Genomic DNA, 16743 nt, shown 5'->3' with positions numbered 1-16743 from the left:
GATTGGCTGTTTTGTTTGTGACGTCCCTCCTGGACACTCCATTAGGTACACCCTAACTGGCCACACCTAATAACAGGCCATTGCATTTGTCAATGTGGGCAAAATTGTGAAAATATTCACATTTGAAACTCAGTATCTGCTGCGTCAGTGACAAGTCAAAACAAGGCCCCTTGGCAAGAACGCGTTTGGTTCTATTTGGATTGAGCTTTCTCGTTTACCGTAGGCACGCCAGTTCGCTCACTCACTCGATCGCAAAGATGAAGGAGCAAACACTAGCTTCCTGGTCATTGTTAATGTGCTGCTGATAACCTTAAAAAAAACAAAAACAAAAACCAATCAGAATAATAACAAGTGTTGTCGTCAACGTCGAATGTCTTCTCTATGATGGCGCTTTCCTTGTTGAGCCTGTGCGCGAAGGAGGTGGTGAGCGATCATAGCTCGTCGCCACACTGGCTGCGCTGGGTGCCCCGCGAACTGTACGGGCCGCTACTGGAGGCCTCGTTCGCCGGATGCAGACCGCTCGCCGTCGGGGAACTGGTGCAGAAGTGGCCCGAGCGACGGCTGCGAGTCGGCGGGCGCAGGAACCGAGGGCAGCGGCCCCCTAGTCGCCTCTGTGTGCAGGCTCTGTTGCTCGCTGTCGTTAGGGGACTCTCCGATCAGAGGTTGGTGATGGATGCTGACTGCTGCACAGTCAACGGTTGTTTTGTAAAGCCACTCCCGTACAATCTGAAGATCATAAAGAACATTTTGTTTTAAATTGAGGACGGCCACAAACTGCCCTCAACATATTTAGTCTGATTTGGATGTAATATTTACAAATACATTTTGTTACTCAATGTTTTCAATTCAATAAAAGTGCGTCTGTTACATTTTTGAATGACAATTAAAATAAACATGGGATGGGCGTGATTGAAGGTGGGACAGCAAGATTGCTTTTTTTTTTATACACTTCATTTTTATGCATAGTTGATGTTTTTTAGCAAGCTCATTTGATTCCCCCCCCCCAATTAGATCTGCGCTGCGAGTACTGGACCTTTGCGGACTGCAAGGGGACGAGGGTCCAACAGTGGATTCTATGGGGGGATGGTCCCTGACCGTAGCGCTGTGCACCATGGTGGTCCAGGCCCGAGCCGGAGAAAGGAAGAGGCTCTGCGCTCTGGAACGAGACAGTGACGTGAAACGAGAGAGGGGCCAGCGCAAGAGAGTCAAGGAGGCAACTGGTGACACGAGCAATTGCATGAAAGGGTCTGTTGGAGTTTCAGGGGAAGCGGATTTGGTGAAGGAGGTGAGGCAGACAGAGAAGAGGCGCGAGAGCTCATCGATGGAAGGAGGCGGCAAGGAAAGTGGCACGCCGTTGCAAGTCAGGGCGGACCTTTTCGTCAATGCCCGCTCTTGGGAGCGCGTGTGCGCGGCCCTGAGCGCGGCGGGACCCCTGGAGCTACAGTGTCGGTACCTGCACGTGGAGGAGGTCTCCGTGTCCAGCATCGGGACCCTGCTGGACTTGCTGCCGCCTCGGGGCCTGCTGGGGGTAGACGTGCGCTACAGCAACCTGGGCGTGGCGGGTCTGGCTCAGCTGCTGCCTCGGCTGGCCGCCTTCCCCAACTTGAGCTCCCTTTGCTTGCACTACTGCAACTTGGACCTTCGGAGGGACCAGCCGGGGCAGGAGGAGGCGCTCCGAGACCTCTCCCAGGGTCTGGCGCAGCTCCGGGGACTGCGACGTCTCAGCCTCACTGCGCTGCGTTTGCCGGGACAACTTCAAGTGCTGCTCAGGTATAGTATCGACACATGAAAGCATTTCTTCCTTTGGTTATCGAGACGTGGCATCTAGTCGTCGTTCAATGTCTTCTTCAGTTCCCTGTCTCAGCCCCTGGAGGTGCTGGAGCTGCCTTACTTGAGCCTGAGCGCGGGCGATCTGTCCTACCTGTCGTGCAGCCGGCACGCCTCCTCCCTGCAGCAGCTGGACCTGAGCGAAAACCGTCTGGACGCCCGCTCGCTGCCCTCCGTGCGCCGGCTCCTGTCGCAAGCGTCGAGCAGCCTCCGCCACCTGTCGCTGAGCGGCTGCGGCCTCAGCGACGAGCTGCTGGGCTCGCTGCTGCCTTCCCTGGGCTGCTGCTCGTCCCTGCGGAGCCTGGCCCTCGCCCTCAACCCGCTGTCCACCGCCGGCCTGGTCAAGGCGGTGAGGACGGCGGCGAGGGTGGCCTCCATGCGCCAGCTGCTCTACCCTAACCCCTTGGAGGACTACCAACCGGGACTCCCCGAGCTGCCTTCCAGTGCTCAGCTCCTGGATTGGCCTCTGGACGAGTCAACGGACACGGACGCCACCGGCAACCTCCTCAAAAAAGTGCTGAAGGACTGCGGACGCTCGGACATTGTGCTCACTTGCGACCTGCTCAATTATGATAAAGACTCGGCAGAATGATGGACATGAATGCCCTATACTCTTTTCGTATCTTTTTATACTCAACAGAATGTAACTTTTGTCATAATGGCGAGCAGCGACACAAGTCGTCATACTTCATTTCTTAAATAACAAATGTTGGTTTCCAACTCATTTTGTGTCCCGTGTACTAAATCGCTACTCTGTCGATAGGCAGCTTTTACCCTGCTGCAATTAAAAAAAATGTAGCAATCATTAAAAAAAAAAGTGATTTTTTTTTTTTTTTTTTTACACAATATGTACACGTATTTCTCAAATAAAGGAAAACACAAAAGTTGAAATTGACATATGCAACTATGCACGAGTGACAAAATGTACACCATCGACGAAGGTGTTTCAAAGAGATTGTACAATCTTTGCTTCTAATGCTTTTTCTTCTTCACAACTTTGGACGGTGAACTCCCTTGTGAAATAGTGCATTTCGATTTTACCCGAATGGTGTGCCGTCGCTATTCCAGAGTACATGTTCTGTTGTCCCGGATCTCCAAATGCAGCCATGGCCGTCAGCCTGAGAAAGTCAAGTTGATTTTCACAACTTGCGGCCGGGCTCGGTTCCTCCCCAAAACGTGTCAGAAATCACCTGTCTGCGTCCAGGCGCTCCGTGACAACAGGCGCTTTGTCGCTCTTCAGCAGGTCCCAGATGTGAAGGCGAGATGCGGCGTCCAACACCCAGAAGACCGCAGGCCTAGTTTGGCTCCACTGCAGCGAGACCACCGCCTCGCCGTCAGTGCCGTCCGTCCACTCGTCCACCGGTTTGTCGCGGCTGACCTCGTGTAACCGTACGCTGCCGTCCCCGCAGCCCACCTGGCAGGTAAACGTGTTAACGGTAAAAGCCTCGCTTGAATTACAGAGCATTCATTATTATTAGATTCCATTTGATTACCAAAAACAAGTTTGGCCTGAAAGGAGAAAAGTGGACGGCGCTGACATCAACGAGCCGGGTGGCCGACTCCTGCGAGGTGTAGCGCTTGGGCAGGGCCTTCAAACCCTGAGTGGTGCCGTGACTGACCAGACCCTTGAGTGGAAGAAACGTGTCGTTTGAAAACCTCTTCCAACTTTTATTTCTGAAATTTGGCCCGTGCTCACCAAATTGGTGCCAATGAAGAAATGACTGGGGTCAGTGGGAAGAAATTTCAGATGAAGGCACTGCGGCGGCCCTGTTTTGTCCACGTGCGACGCTGACGCCCTGCGAGGTAGACAAAGGTCGGGGGTTTTAAGATTCCCATCCAAAAACCACTGATGCGCAGATGTGTTACCCTCAAACGCTGAGGCGATAAAATCAACAGCATAACCAACAAGATCATGTGACCTGCCCGCTCCCCTTAAATCCATTGCGGCAGCCGGCCTATTTTGAGCGGGCTCGCCCGGCGTTGACAAACGATCATCACACGCTGTTCGTCATAGCTCACCCGTCGGCCGTCACGCAGGCGGAGCTGTGCAGCAGCTTCACTTTTCCACCCGGCCTCAGACCTGCAAAACCACATGTGCGCGCACGTGTGAGAAATACGAGCGCACGCAGTATGTTTGGCACACAAGGCAGCTGTGAGGTCCCCAGCCCAGCCCAGCCCAGGACATTCTTTCCCCTCTCAGACTGACATTGACAGAGGGTGATTTGGATTTTTTGAATCCCAGCAGAGCTATTAGTGAAGAACTAAATCTGTCAACATCACAAACGTATTGATGGATGGATGGAATCTAAGTGCTTATTTTTAATATGCAACTTCAGAGCATTTGCAGTTCAAAGCTGTATGTTTATAAGGAAAACAAAACATGAACTTGCCTAGATCTGCCTGGGAGCCTGCCTCGTTGCCTTTGGGAAGTTGCACTACCACCTACAGGCCGCAGACAGAACAACCTTTAATACTTTGCCTTTTAAACAAACAAAAAGACCTACCCAAAGATTCAAGAGCCCGCTCTCATCTAGAGAGGCCAACCGGAAGGACAAGCCCAACAATTCTGGATATTAGAGGAGATGTTTCTCATTAGGACACTTTGAACACATTCCTCCTCATCCCCGCCCGGCATACGAGACGCTCCACCTTCTTCGGATGCTAAAAAGGCTACTCTTGCGTTGGTGGCAACGACCTCCACCGACGTCACCGGCAGGGAATGGGCCGAGGGCACTGCATCTGCAAGCAAAAAAGCTCGAAGCGGCCGCAACCTCCTGAGAACAGCAAACTAATATACGTGACGACATACCGGTAGAGAAGGTAGGCCGTCTGAAGGTCCACTCGTCGCCGCCCACCTTCAGCCGTTGGTGGTCGCCGTCGGGCTCTCGTAGGTCCCACAGCGCCACGGAGCCGACGGACGTGCCGGAGAACACCAGCGTGGCCTTTCCCGGGCTGAAACAGCAGCACTGCACCTGAGAGAAGATGGGCAGGAGTGGCCACTTGAAACATACGTGAGCGCACTTGGCGATAAACGGAGCCACGAGACGAGACAGGCACCTCTGAATCACAGAGCAGGATCTTCTGCGGTCTGGATGGCACCCACATGTTCCACACGCAGATGACGGTGCAGTCGAGATGCCGCTCGGCATCATCGGGTGAAGCTGGCGGCTTGTGAACAGACAGGAGCGTGTGTCTCTGCGCCTGAGAGAAAAGCACCTGGCTGACGGCGCGACCTGGATTACAACCAAAATGAATTTACTCCGACACATATGGTCAATTCAAGCCCACGTGATGGCACCTGCGCACCGCGGAGAAAAGGCAAGTCCATGTTGAGCCGCAGACTTCCGTCGCTGAAAGACAGGGTGTCCGATTGTGTCGTCCGGCCCTTGAAGGAACTCCTCTCGGTGTGATCCTCCTCCAGCAGCACCGCCATTACCTGTCGTCGACCGGGTGCAAAAATGACAAGGAGCTAACAAGCTAGCAAATATAGAAAATTCACCTGGGAGGCGGCACGCAAGAAGACGGCCAAACGTCTTGAATCCAAGTTCATTCCGTTCACGTTTCCGCTTTCATGTGACCGCTTTGGATCTTCGGGACAAAAAGGCAAGAAATTGTTGAAATAAATCGTTGTGTTATATTGGCACACCAGCTCTCTCTAGTGGTAGGATAAAAGAAATGCTAAATTAAACAAATGAGAGTAGCTTTTTTTCTTTTATTCAATATATAGTCAATTTGTTGCAATTGACACATTATTACATTTTGTGTTTATGGAGAGACAGTTATTTATCATTTGTTTGTGTCCTACCGCCACAGGCACCGCTGTGCTCTGCGGGATGCTGCGTCCACTTGTCACTCAAGTCCACCTCCTCGGTCTGGACGTCCCGCTCGGCATTTTCCTCATTACACTGGACGTAAGCCTGGAGGGGGATTGGCCGGAAGCATCATCATCATCATCATCATCATCATCATCATCATCATCATCATCATCATCATCATCATCATCATCATCATCATCAGCATCATCATCATCATCATCATCATCATCATCATCATCATCATCATCATCATCATCATCATCATCAGCAGCATCATCATCATCATCATCATCAGCAGCAGCAGCAGCAGCAGCAGCAGCAGCAGCAGCAGCAGCAGCAGCAGCAGCAGCAGCAGCAGCAGCAGCAGCAGCAGCAGCAGCAGCAGCAGCAGCAGCAGCAGCAGCAGCAGCAGCAGCAGCAGCAGCAGCAGCAGCAGCAGCAGCAGCAGCAGCAGCACAGAATGTGACAACGTGTCACGTAAACTGACCTGCTTTGTGTTTGCAGCTCCAAAGTTCCTGATGTACATGTCATATTCGCTGACGGGAGGCAGATCCAGAAGGGAGAAGGTGGTGGAGAAATCCAGATCCATTAAACGAAGCAGCTCTGCGCTGCGTTTCCTGCAAAATTGAGGGAATGAAATTGGCCCTTTAAGAAAAAATGAAAAATCCAGTTCGGATATCTTCTGAGCCTACTTTTGTTTCATGGCCACTTTCTTGCCGACTTCTCGCTGCTTCGCCGCCACAAAGTCGATAAACTTTCCTCGCTGGGAGCCTCTGCTGCTCCTCTCATCTGAGCTATTCACTGACAGTGAAAGATTCATTTTTAGTCCACATGCACCGATTTGATTGGAAATGGTACATCAGAACAACCTCTGGACAATTCAGGCTTTTCCTCTCCTCTGTCTTTGCTAAGGGTAGAAATAGAGACTCGGACACGTTCGTTCTCTTCGCCCATGGCTTTTTGGATGGCTTCAACCTCCTCGCCCAGCTCCAGTTTCTCGGCCTCTTCCTCTGCGTCCTCGTCCAGTTCGTCGAAATCCTCTTCGTAATCCTGCCGGAGTGACACTTGAATGAACGGTGAAAAAAATGACGCATTGCACAAACGGGCGTAAAAAAAAAAAAATCCTTACCGCTTTCTTGTTAAGCAAACCAATTAGAGCATGCAAATGTTAACAAATGACAGGTACAAAAAAATGAATGGAAATATAAGACAGCACTAAGAAATGTGAGTGGGCGGAGTCATATTACCTCAAAGTCATCTTCGTAGTCTGGCGAAGGCTCATGCTTGGCTACCTGCACAAAAAAATCAAACAACGGAAGCAGTGTAAACTCTACAGTGTAAAAAAAAAAAAAAAATGCTGAGTGGGACTTGGAACGTTACTAGCGCGTTGCCAGCATCTTTAGCTGCCACGTTCCCTGAACGCATCACGTCCTCCTGGATCAAGTAGACAAACGCCATCATGTATTTAAGTTTCAAAGGATGAGGCAGCCACTGACCTCAGCTTTTCTCGTCTTGCTCTCACGGCTGTGACTCGGTCTGGAGTCCTTGGAGCTGCTGCGATGTCTCTCAGCGTCACGTCTTTCCCTCTCTTCCTCTGCCCCCTCTTCTCGCCTCAGCTTTTCATCCTGAAGGATGGCGAGGAATGAGTCAAACTAGCGCCGGGTCAAATGTCCGTACGTAACATTGGAAATGCTTACGTGATATGCTTTCTCTTTGTGTCTCCTTTCTCGCTCTTCTTTTTGTCTTCGGTATTGATCTGTGGGGATGTGACATGTCGAGACTCTGGAAAAGTGACTGCCATAATCGGCAAGGTTTACCTCTTTCTTCCCTCGATGGCTTCCTGTCCTCGCGCCTCTCTCGTCCGCCGTCTCGGTCGTCCCGTCTCTCTTCGTGTCTCCTCCTGTCCCGTTCCTCCGGCCGTCTCTCTTTATCCCGCTCCTCCTTTCGCCTCTCCTTATCCTCCCTTCGCTTGAGTGCGTCTTCCTCCTCATGTCCCTTCCTCGGCCTCCGTTTATCCCGCTTGTCTCTGTCCTCTCTGGGGCCGCGTGCACGTCTGCTCGTGTCCTCCAACCTGTCTCGCTCCGGCCTCCTGTCACCCCTTCTTTCCTCTAGTCTGGCTCCGTGATGGTCTCTGTCAGGGATGGGAAGCAACATAGTCACATGGGCAGATTTTTAGAAATCTGTAGTTGAGGTTTTTTGTGTTACTGACCAGAATCTTGACTTATTTCAATTAAATATAAAGTTTGAGTCTTGTATTATGGAATGACCTGTGGTCTCGGTCCCCTTGGGAGTCCCTAGAACGTCTCTCCGCGGATTCTCCACCGCGGTGCTGCTTTCTGTCGTGCTCTTGCTCCTTCGTCCTGGAAAGTAGTCTTTTCAGCTCGGCAGCAGACCAGGTGTCTTCCATGCTTCTTTTCTGAGGAAAATAAAACATTCGAGGACATTGTGGCTGTTTAAAGCGCTTAAAACGAGCAACATGCTCGTGAGAAACCGAACGACGACGCCAATTTCCCGCCGACACGCTGACGCTATGGATTAGCTAACCGACCCGACGAGCGTCATGGATCACAAAATGAAAGCGTAAAATATCAATTATGTACCTTTTCGTTATGCATGCTGCCGTCGGGGTTCGGAAAAGAAAGCTTACGTGATTGCTAGGACGCCACAGTGACGAAAATTGTTCTTTTCACCTCCGGGTCCTGCGCATGCGCAGCTCTCCAAAACTAAGGAAAAGGCGTCCCTTTCAACTTGACGACAGACTTCTTAATCGATAGCAGAGTGCACAATTAAATCCAATTGTAAAACAAAGGCGTCGTTTTTATACAAAAACATTTTTTACACCAGAGTGCACAATTAAATCCAATTGTAAAACAAATGCATAGTTTTGATACAGAAAAACATTTTTTACAGTTGTGGTACGAACTGTAAAAATAAACGCTGCGTTATTCCTCCCCCCCCAAAAAAATGATGTTGGCTTTTAAGGACTTCTGAGACACAAAGCAGAATGAAAATGAAACTTTTATTAGGAATTATTTTCAATGAGGACTACAAAAACAGAAAAATGACCGCATGAATTAATGGCGAACTATTGTCATCACACTCATATCAAATTGAGTGTTGTTTTGTGGGCTAGACGCACGCACGCACACACACACACACACACACACACACACACACACACACACACACATACACACACGCAGATTTTTTGTACAATATAAAACAGAAAGGAGACTCCCGGCCCGCCCATGCACGCTTCATTGTCTTTATAGTACAACGGCCCCATCAACTCCGTGACACAGTGGCGGCTCTGCTTCTTAAAGGTTGTCAGTGTTTGCTCTTCTTGGACTTTTTGTGAGATCGGCTGTGCGGGGACCGAGACTTGGAGCGGGATTTCTTGCTCGACTTCTTGGGCGTCCGGGAGCGCGACCGCCGCGAGCGCTTGGGCGTGCGAGGTGATGACGGAGATCTGGGAGGACACAAGGATGTCAAATGAAGAGCGACTGAATTTACAATTGAGCTAGCGCACGTTTCCATTTTAAAAATAAGAATATGCTCAGCCTGAGTTTAGTCAGCCATTTTGATTGCGACCATCCATTCATTTTGTGTGTGCTACCTCTTTGAGGACTTCTTAACCAAAGAGCGCGGGGAGTCCTTGTGAGAAGAGCGCGAGGACGTATCCTTTGAGTACGAACGCTCAGACCGCTCCGAGCGGGGGGACGGCGAGCGGGCCCGTCTGCTGCTGCCGCCGCCACGCGAGGGGCTGGGGGAGTTGCTGTGTCGTCGCTTCCTCTCGACGGCCGGGGACGAGTACCTGTCCGGACGGGAGGGAGGTGAACGCACATTACAGAGAAGGAACTTGGAGAGGAACCGCGAGCGCAAGTTTGACTCACTTGTCTTTCCTGGTGGGCGTGTCTTCCTTGTCCTTCTTCAAGTCTTTCAACCTGGTGTCCGCTTTCTCTTTGTCCCTCTTCTCTCGCTCTTTTTCCCGCTCTTGTTTCTCCTTCTCCTTCTCCTGCAACGGCACAACGGGAAACTTAGTAGGAAAATTCCAGAGCCACAATTGCACTTTTTTTACCTTCTGCAGTAGTTTGTCCCTGTAATGTTCCACCTGCTCCTGAAAGCTCTGACCGGGCTTCTTGGGCCTCTTCCCTGATTCCAGCTCGTCTTGGAACTTCATGACTTTCACCTTGTTGGCAATGTTAACAAACATTTTGCTGTGACTAATATAAAAAATGTCATTTCCCTTTAATGATGGTGCGATTGATTGGTTGTGCCTCCACACTGGTCACTAAAAGTTTTCTTTCATCCCTCACCTCTATCTCTCGGAGTTTGCTCCGCTTCTCCTCGTTCAGTTTGGCCTTCAGGTCGGCGTCGTCCCTGGCGGGGTTGGAGTAGCTCGGGGTGGCCACCGCCGAGCGGGGACTCCGCTCCTCGTCGCTGTTCTCCGCATACCTTCAAACACGCCCGCCCGCCCGCCCGCCGGTTAAGAAGCAACACAGGCGGCCCACAGGCGGCCCACCCACAGGCGGCCCACCCACAGGCAGCCCACAGGCGGCCCACCCACAGGCGGCCCATGCTGCAAAACAATCCCAGCTCACCTTTTTGGTTCTTCGGGCTGCTCAAATGCTTCCCATTTTGACGTGGTCACAGCTAAAGGCCCAAGAAAAAAAATGGGGCGTTTAGACACAGCTTACGACTGCATGTGAAAATAAAACGTTTGACGCCTCCCACCTTGAGATTCCAGCTCCGACTCATCCACGGCTTCCCATTTTGAGGGCGCCACCTTGAAAGTGGCCTCCTTGGACTGGTCGACTTGAAAAGAGAAGACAAGAGTCATTTCAACATAACTTGCGGACGCTCATCTGACGTGCCATTTTCGACTCACAAGGTATTCCGTCAATGTCCTCCTCCGAAGGCTTGATGGGAACGCCGTCCAGGTCGTCCAGCGGGGCTCCGTCGATCGTGGCTCCGTCGATGGGCCCGCCGTCGATGGGCATCCCGTCCACGTCCTCGATCGGCGAGCTGTCCGCGAACTCGCCTATCGGAGCGCCGTCGATGTCCTCCGCGGGCTCGGACTGCAGAGATCATTATCGTTCAGACACATTTTTTCTTCCTTTGGAGTTTGCGCCAATCCATATTTGAGCGTTAATAAATGTATTCTTCTCCAAAATACACCCTTCACGTTCACCTCGACGGGAATTCCCACAGGCTCCTTGTCGGGCGCCAGGTTAACGAGCCCCAGGAATATGTTCTGCAACTTGATGAGAAAGGGGTCGGGATACACGGTCCAGTCCTCCCACGCTCGGAAGCACGACATCACACGTTGCTGGAAGCCAAGAGACGAGACGGCTGAACGACCGACGGCGTCCAACTTTACGGGGATTCGTTCCCCCCAGCGCATACCTTAAAGTTTTCACTCTGAAGGTGACCTTGGATGGTTTTGTACGTGGCGTTGAGGTCTGCAAAAATCTGGCAGAGCTTGACTTCAAAACTGTCAAGGGGAAAGAAGAAAATGGCTCAATGTTGGCTGGCAGTAGCTCGCTTGAAATCCAATTCTACTGATGAGCCTCGAAGCAAAAAGCCACTTTTTGTCTCCCTCCACATGTGTAAGCGGGCGGGCACTCACTATTTTCTGTAGTAGGAGGCGTTGGCCACTTTGGCAGAGGAGTTGTACAGCACGTCGGACACCAGATACAACCGTGCGATCTGTAAAAGTGAGAGCGGAGTGGATTGGAGTGAAAAGAATGATCCATCGTTCCTGGCGTCTGTGTGTGTGTGCGCTTGCCTTCTTGGGCAGAGGCGTCTTGAGGATGGAGAGGGACTCCGCGACGCATTCCACAATCTCTTCGGCGGCCTCGGCGTGCGTGAGACAGAACAACATGGCCTCTGCCACGTCGCCCCGCCTGGGCGTCAAGCCGCGGAGCATCTCCTCCAGCTTGTCCCGCTCGCTGCAAAACGTACAACATATCATTTGGCAACAAGTTGGAGCTTTGTTCCTTTCCCCGCGTCTTACTCTTCTTTTAAGCAGCCTTTCTTGAGCGAGTCCTCCTCTTCCTCCTCCTCCTCGCCTTCGTCGTACGGGCCGTGGAGGTAAGGATTGAGAGGCGGGGGGCGCCACAGGGATCCGTTCTTGAACATCCTAAAGTCGTCCGTTCGCCATTTGACCGGCGCTTCGCCCTGGAAACGTCATGGGTGAAAATCCAATCCGAATGGGACGCGCACGCGCGCGCGCGCTAGACTGGATGGGCTGGCTCCAAACCTGCAGTATGGTGTAGAGCTTCCACCTGTAGTAAACATGCGCTGGGCTCTGGTTCTCAAAAAGAAACCTTCAGGGTTGAAGAACAAAAGCCAAATGTGAAAACGGCAACGGAGGACAACAAGGGGTGAGCGGCGGCGGCGGCGGGCCGCTGACCTGTACATGGGGTTGTTGATTTCCCGGTTCATGATCATGGCTTCAAACATTGGGCCTTCGCGTACCACAAACTCGATCATTCGGTGGATGAGAGAGAGTAAATTCCTACAAGAAAGACACAGTTAAAGCAAACAGATTCAGACCAGCTGGCAAGTCTAAACGGCTACGCTAAACACTTCCATTTATGCTCGGCAGTGTGGAAACGCTTTGAATTGTTGCCTTCCCAACGGCGATATAAAAAGGACTTTATTCCTTTGAAATGACTGCCGTGTTCGAGTCACTTGTCTCCATTTGTGCTTATGTCAAGCCCTTTGTTTTAGCTGTGGTTGATTCTCAAGTGTAAGTCGCTATTTTCTAATTCTATACTAGAAACAATCGCAGCATTGGTTATTGCCAAATATTTTGGACTCAAAGTGCCAAAGCCACGACACGAGGACCGACCGCTAACTATAGACTAAAGCGCGTCTTAAGAGAAGAAAGGCAACGTTCAAAACGTGTCATGTGACCATGCATAAATTGCAAACAATCAATCTATCACTTTGCCTACTTCAATGTGAAGGACAAATATCAATTTGTGTGAATGGCCAGATGTCGGTTACTGGTCAAGTGCAGTTGATTTTTAAAACTACTACTCAGACTCTTTCAAAGACACGTGTGACACACTGAGAGGACGCCGCTTCCACGTGGCCTCTCGGCGTGTCACTCTGCCCCGCCGGCTGCTGTGATGTCATGTCATGTCATGTCATGTCATGTGTGAGCATCAACGAGTTAGCGGTGATGCCGAGTGGATCGCTGGCGGTGAGTTTTTTCTTTTCTTTTCTTTGGAGATGGTGGCCAAATTGGACTTGATGGATTCATTAATTCATGATGTCAACACAGATCACAATTACTTGGTATTGGAGCCGATCGTACCAATGGCGGGGTACAATCCCGTATACTTTCCCAATCCATCCCATGACGCCTTTTTCGGGTCCCGCGCTGCCGCAGACAGTTCAACGTGTGCTGCTCACCAAGGCCATTGTCAAAGGTCATGGCTAGTCTAAGTCAGAGTGGCTTGTTTGGATTTGGCAGTGGGGCCGGCCGGATTGGCTCGAGGCGGCCACGAGGGGAGGGCGGCGAACGTGAGCAATGGTCAGATGGCGGGTGATTCCAAAAAATGTGAGACGTCGAAAACGAGCATTTAGAACATTTAGCGTAATGACAATCTCTTAATGAGGGGAACCGGGCAATTTTTTTGAACTTATTTATCTTCACTGCCATTGAAGTTTTAACCCCCCCATAATTAAGCATCACGCACTCCGTCGACTTCATAGAAATGTTCCGATACTTAAACGGTACTAAAGACAACACTAATTTGGGCTTTGATAGAGTCAGGCATGCAGTGGTCATCTTTTTAAACAGTGCACTCTAGTGGTCAGACCGAGACACTACACGAGTGAAATACACTTGCAGTTACATGAAAAGAACATGCAATTGAATGTCGAAATGTGTCGTCGTTGCCCTAATGAGGTTCTATTTGGACGGAACTAACCGTGTTCAACAGAAGTTAGTGTCTTTGAATTTCCCCAAATTTGGACCGTTGTTGATTCCTTGTGACTTTGAATGACAATGGGCACATGTGTGTAGGGAGAGACGACTTGAACCATTGCTCAAACACACTGACCAGCCCCCCTGTAGCATGCAGTGATCAAATGATCATTATGGGATGTTGTCTGTTTTGTTTGGGTTTCTGAGTTGGTGCACCAATTTAGAGGGGTAAAAAAAGGAAAAAAAGCATGTACCTTTCTGTTGGGATAACCACTTTGACTATGGCTTGCGACAGAGTCTGTATATGAAGTCACATCAGATAATAGACATAGAACGTGAGTATTGTTAACAAGGCAACATGGGAAATATAAAAAAAAAGAATGCATTTGAATCGCGACACTGGCCTAGTCAACACCTCCTTATGGAAAAACACAACATTCTGTCTAAGCTAATTCATTTAAGCAACAATGATGGCTAACAGCAGCTACCCTTCACTCATGATACGCTAACATTTAACGACAAAACTTATTTTTAAAAATAAGAGAAAAGACACAAAAAAAGGTGGTTACCTTCTCAAAGTCCTCCTTGTTTTTGGGTGGGGGGACCAAGGGTGCATTGGGGTTCTTCAGCCTCTCGCGGGGCTGCGCGTTGAAGGGAAGGCCCGAGGGAGGCGGCGGCAGGGTGTGCTCCATCATGGACGGAGGGATGTAGATGGGGTGGGGTGGAATGGGCACGCCTTTGCCCCACCCCAGTTTCATCTCAAAGTTCATGATTGACTTCCCTGCGTCGGTTGGACATATTCAAGCCCATGGTGGCATTTTCGCTTTCAAAAGCCTTCTTTTCAATCAAAGAACATACCGTTGAGGTTTTTCAGAGCCCGTTCGGCATCCCTCCTGTTCATGAAGGCCACAAAGCCACAGTTCCTCTCCCGTGCCCTCTCCTCGTCCGTCCGGGGCCACATGATCTTCACGCTGGCCAGTGGGCCGTAGCGGCCAAACTCTTGACAAAGCATCTCTTCGTTCATCTAAAACATAAAGCAGGGCATGGGACGCCGCTTCGTACATGGATGACGGACGGTGTGCAAGACTGAATCATCATACCTGCGGATTGATGTTTCCCAGATACAAGTTAGTGGTGGACGGGTCGCCGACGTCGTGGGAACCGGGCGCGCAGTCGTCCAAAACTACACACACACACACACACACACACACACACACCGTTTAAAATGAAAACAAATAAAAAAAACACACACACAGTGGCGCAGCTTTCTAGAGACACTTACACGAACGTCTTCCTTCCGTGCCACCCAGTGGTTCAAAACGACTAACTCGCCCCTTCATCTTGTGCCTTTCATCCCTCTCCTCCTGGATTCTGAATGGAAATTGAAGAAGAAGAAAAAAAAACCCATCACAATTCCTGCTATATTGGTTAAGGCATCCGGACTGCCTCCGATGATAGTGAACGTCGGGACGTACTGTTTCAGCTCTTCTTTAAATAGCTCCAGGTTGCTCTTCTTCTTTTCCTTTTCATTGGTCTTCTTGGCAAACTGCAAACCAGCAGCAAAAAAATAAGGATGACAATAATGTGTCTGCGTGTTTAGCATCTTTAAACCCAAAGCAATACTCACGTGTCGTTTGTCTACTGGTAAGAACTGAGCCGGGGTTTCCAGGGGCAGGATGCTTTTGGACTGGGTCTCAAAGCGGGATTTGGGCTTGTACAGTTTGCCTCTCTTCTCGTCCGTTGCTGCCTCCTCTGTTAGGAAAGACCGGCAGCGTCAGAAAAAAAATAGCAGCCTTAGCGCAACAGGCGGTGAATGAACTGCAGCTGTGAACTTTCATTTAAAATGCAGGAATATGGTACCCTTTGTGGCATTTGCTATCCCGCCGCGAACAAAAGCTTTAATCTTCCCCTCGCCGCCGCCTTCAAACGCTGCGAGGAACTCCTCGTAGATCTCCGCCGCAGCACGTTCATCCTCCTAAACGCAGGAATGGCAAAAAGAATTCACACTATTTATTGGTAGCCTTGCGCAGAGTACGTGGCCCTGACATTTCCCTCGTTACATCGGGGCCGGGTCACTCACTTTCTTCTTGATCTCATCCTGCTCCTTCTTGCTGAGGGTTCGCTTGGCCACGGACATTTTGCCAATGCTGAAAGACTTGAGTTTGCTCTCGAGCAGCGCCTTTGGATGCAAAGTACAACTGAGAGGCTGTTGTTGACTCACGTGGCATTGTCATCATCACCACCACCTTCATATGCTTAACTATTAGCTAGTGGCAGTAGCACTGCTTACGCTGGCAGGGGTCTCAAACTCCAGTCCTCGGGGGGCGCATTCCTCCATGTTTTCCAAGTTTCCCTCGTTCAACACACCTGATTCAAATGATCAGTTCATCCTCACGTTCTGCAGGAGCCTGATCATTGAATCAGGTGTGTTGAACGAGGGAAACGTGGAAAACATGGAGGAATGCGGGGCCCCCCACAGTGTACTTCAATACGGGGAAGTTGATCACGTTGTTTTCACATGGTTATTGCAAAGCTCACGTTACTCTCCGTATGCTAGCAGTAAATTAGCATAAAGAAAGTGGCCTTCACCACTGGCACGATAAGGCCAAATGCCTCTTGGATAAACGTAATCTACATTCAAAGAGATTTCACCGCAACAAGACTAGAGATATACATACATTTCCCTTTAATGCAGTGTAATATGCATCGAAGTCGATCTTTATGCGGCCGTCGGGATCGCGACCGGGAACTGCTACCGTTGCTAAGCTAACGCAGTAGCAAGTGTGGCCACACAAGCGAAGGTTAGCATGTTAGTGCTAACAGTGGCGTACACGCTAAACGCGGCCGATCGTTAACATTTTTGCCGCCGGTCGGCCCATATTAATACGACTTTCGTTGACACATTACACTAATATGCCGGAGTGGTTCCAAACAGAAAGCGTGAATTCACCTTAGCGCTAGCCTTTTGAGAACCTCCTGGCGGTCGGTCCGCCATTTTTCCGTGTGGGACTCAAACACAATCGATCACCGACAAATGGATCATATGAGGCCAATGTGAAAGCTAGGCTACGTATTTGTAATCGAGTACCGATCACGCCATGTTTCCTAATGACTTCAAAAAAAGGTCCGTATTACAACGAACAAGAAGGAATCCTTTCT

The 16743-nt window shown here is 50.3% G+C and overlaps 3 protein-coding genes across 5 annotated transcripts; 1 reads left to right on the top strand and 2 right to left on the bottom strand.

Moving 5' to 3' along the window:
* Positions 1-52: 52 nt before the first annotated feature.
* si:ch73-174h16.4 (leucine-rich repeat-containing protein 14) lies at positions 53-2661 on the top strand. Its single transcript, XM_037279462.1, has 3 exons — positions 53-662; positions 1012-1770; positions 1852-2661. Exons 1-3 carry the CDS (start codon positions 382-384, stop codon positions 2417-2419), a joined length of 1608 nt encoding a protein of 535 aa, XP_037135357.1. The 5' UTR covers positions 53-381; the 3' UTR covers positions 2420-2661.
* A 40-nt stretch (positions 2662-2701) lies between these two features.
* On the bottom strand, positions 2702-8351 carry dync2i1 (dynein 2 intermediate chain 1). Of its 2 annotated transcripts, XM_037279442.1 has the most exons (23): positions 8243-8351; positions 7910-8058; positions 7460-7773; positions 7340-7398; positions 7139-7267; positions 7023-7076; positions 6890-6934; positions 6512-6692; positions 6335-6443; positions 6130-6259; positions 5633-5744; positions 5327-5415; positions 5134-5263; positions 4885-5060; positions 4637-4799; positions 4477-4566; positions 4332-4393; positions 4218-4269; positions 3847-3907; positions 3524-3623; positions 3321-3452; positions 3018-3241; positions 2702-2945 (listed from the first exon to the last, which is right to left on the bottom strand). In XM_037279442.1, the coding sequence occupies exons 1-23, from the start codon at positions 8255-8257 to the stop codon at positions 2774-2776; spliced, it is 2748 nt and encodes a 915-aa protein (XP_037135337.1). In that variant the 5' UTR covers positions 8258-8351; the 3' UTR covers positions 2702-2773. The 2 variants fall into 2 exon arrangements, with proteins under 2 accessions (XP_037135337.1, XP_037135338.1); XM_037279443.1 differs by lacking the exon at positions 7023-7076.
* Positions 8352-8644: 293 nt separating this feature from the next.
* LOC119139438 (U2 snRNP-associated SURP domain containing) lies at positions 8645-16637 on the bottom strand. 2 transcript variants are annotated; one of them, XM_037280107.1, is made up of 25 exons: positions 16535-16637; positions 15665-15763; positions 15445-15559; positions 15212-15336; positions 15060-15130; positions 14867-14955; positions 14685-14767; positions 14443-14608; positions 14154-14365; positions 13839-13882; positions 12058-12162; positions 11905-11971; positions 11659-11822; positions 11431-11593; positions 11272-11351; positions 11049-11136; positions 10834-10971; positions 10531-10720; positions 10377-10457; positions 10244-10295; positions 9959-10097; positions 9721-9831; positions 9536-9657; positions 9259-9456; positions 8645-9111 (listed from the first exon to the last, which is right to left on the bottom strand). In XM_037280107.1, the coding sequence occupies exons 1-25, from the start codon at positions 16577-16579 to the stop codon at positions 8970-8972; spliced, it is 2889 nt and encodes a 962-aa protein (XP_037136002.1). In that variant the 5' UTR covers positions 16580-16637; the 3' UTR covers positions 8645-8969. The 2 variants fall into 2 exon arrangements, with proteins under 2 accessions (XP_037136002.1, XP_037136000.1); XM_037280105.1 differs by lacking the exons at positions 13839-13882; positions 14443-14608; positions 14685-14767; ... (4 more) ...; positions 15665-15763; positions 16535-16637 and having other exon boundaries at positions 8648-9111.
* Positions 16638-16743: the final 106 nt, after the last annotated feature.

This window comes from Syngnathus acus, chromosome 20, assembly GCF_901709675.1.
Source record: "Syngnathus acus chromosome 20, fSynAcu1.2, whole genome shotgun sequence".
Classification (NCBI taxonomy): domain Eukaryota; kingdom Metazoa; phylum Chordata; class Actinopteri; order Syngnathiformes; family Syngnathidae; genus Syngnathus; species Syngnathus acus.
Note: the sequence above shows the minus strand (reverse complement) of the source record. Positions and strands in the feature narration are given on the sequence as shown.

Coding starts and splice junctions, on each gene's coding strand:
- si:ch73-174h16.4 (XM_037279462.1), top strand. CDS start 382: ATGATGGCGCTTTCCTTGTTGAGCCTGTGCGCGAAGGAGGTGGTGAGC. Junction 663..1,011: donor AGGGGACTCTCCGATCAGAG/GTTGGTGATGGA, acceptor CCCCCCAATTAG/ATCTGCGCTGCGAGTACTGG. Junction 1,771..1,851: donor CAACTTCAAGTGCTGCTCAG/GTATAGTATCGA, acceptor TGTCTTCTTCAG/TTCCCTGTCTCAGCCCCTGG.
- dync2i1 (XM_037279442.1), bottom strand. Junction 5,061..5,133: donor GGACTTGCCTTTTCTCCGCG/GTGCGCAGGTGC, acceptor GTTGTAATCCAG/GTCGCGCCGTCAGCCAGGTG. Junction 4,800..4,884: donor TCCTGCTCTGTGATTCAGAG/GTGCCTGTCTCG, acceptor ATCTTCTCTCAG/GTGCAGTGCTGCTGTTTCAG.
- LOC119139438 (XM_037280107.1), bottom strand. CDS start 16,579: ATGGCGGACCGACCGCCAGGAGGTTCTCAAAAGGCTAGCGCTAAG. Junction 11,137..11,271: donor GCCTCCTACTACAGAAAATA/GTGAGTGCCCGC, acceptor TCCCCTTGACAG/TTTTGAAGTCAAGCTCTGCC. Junction 10,972..11,048: donor TTCAGAGTGAAAACTTTAAG/GTATGCGCTGGG, acceptor CTTGGCTTCCAG/CAACGTGTGATGTCGTGCTT.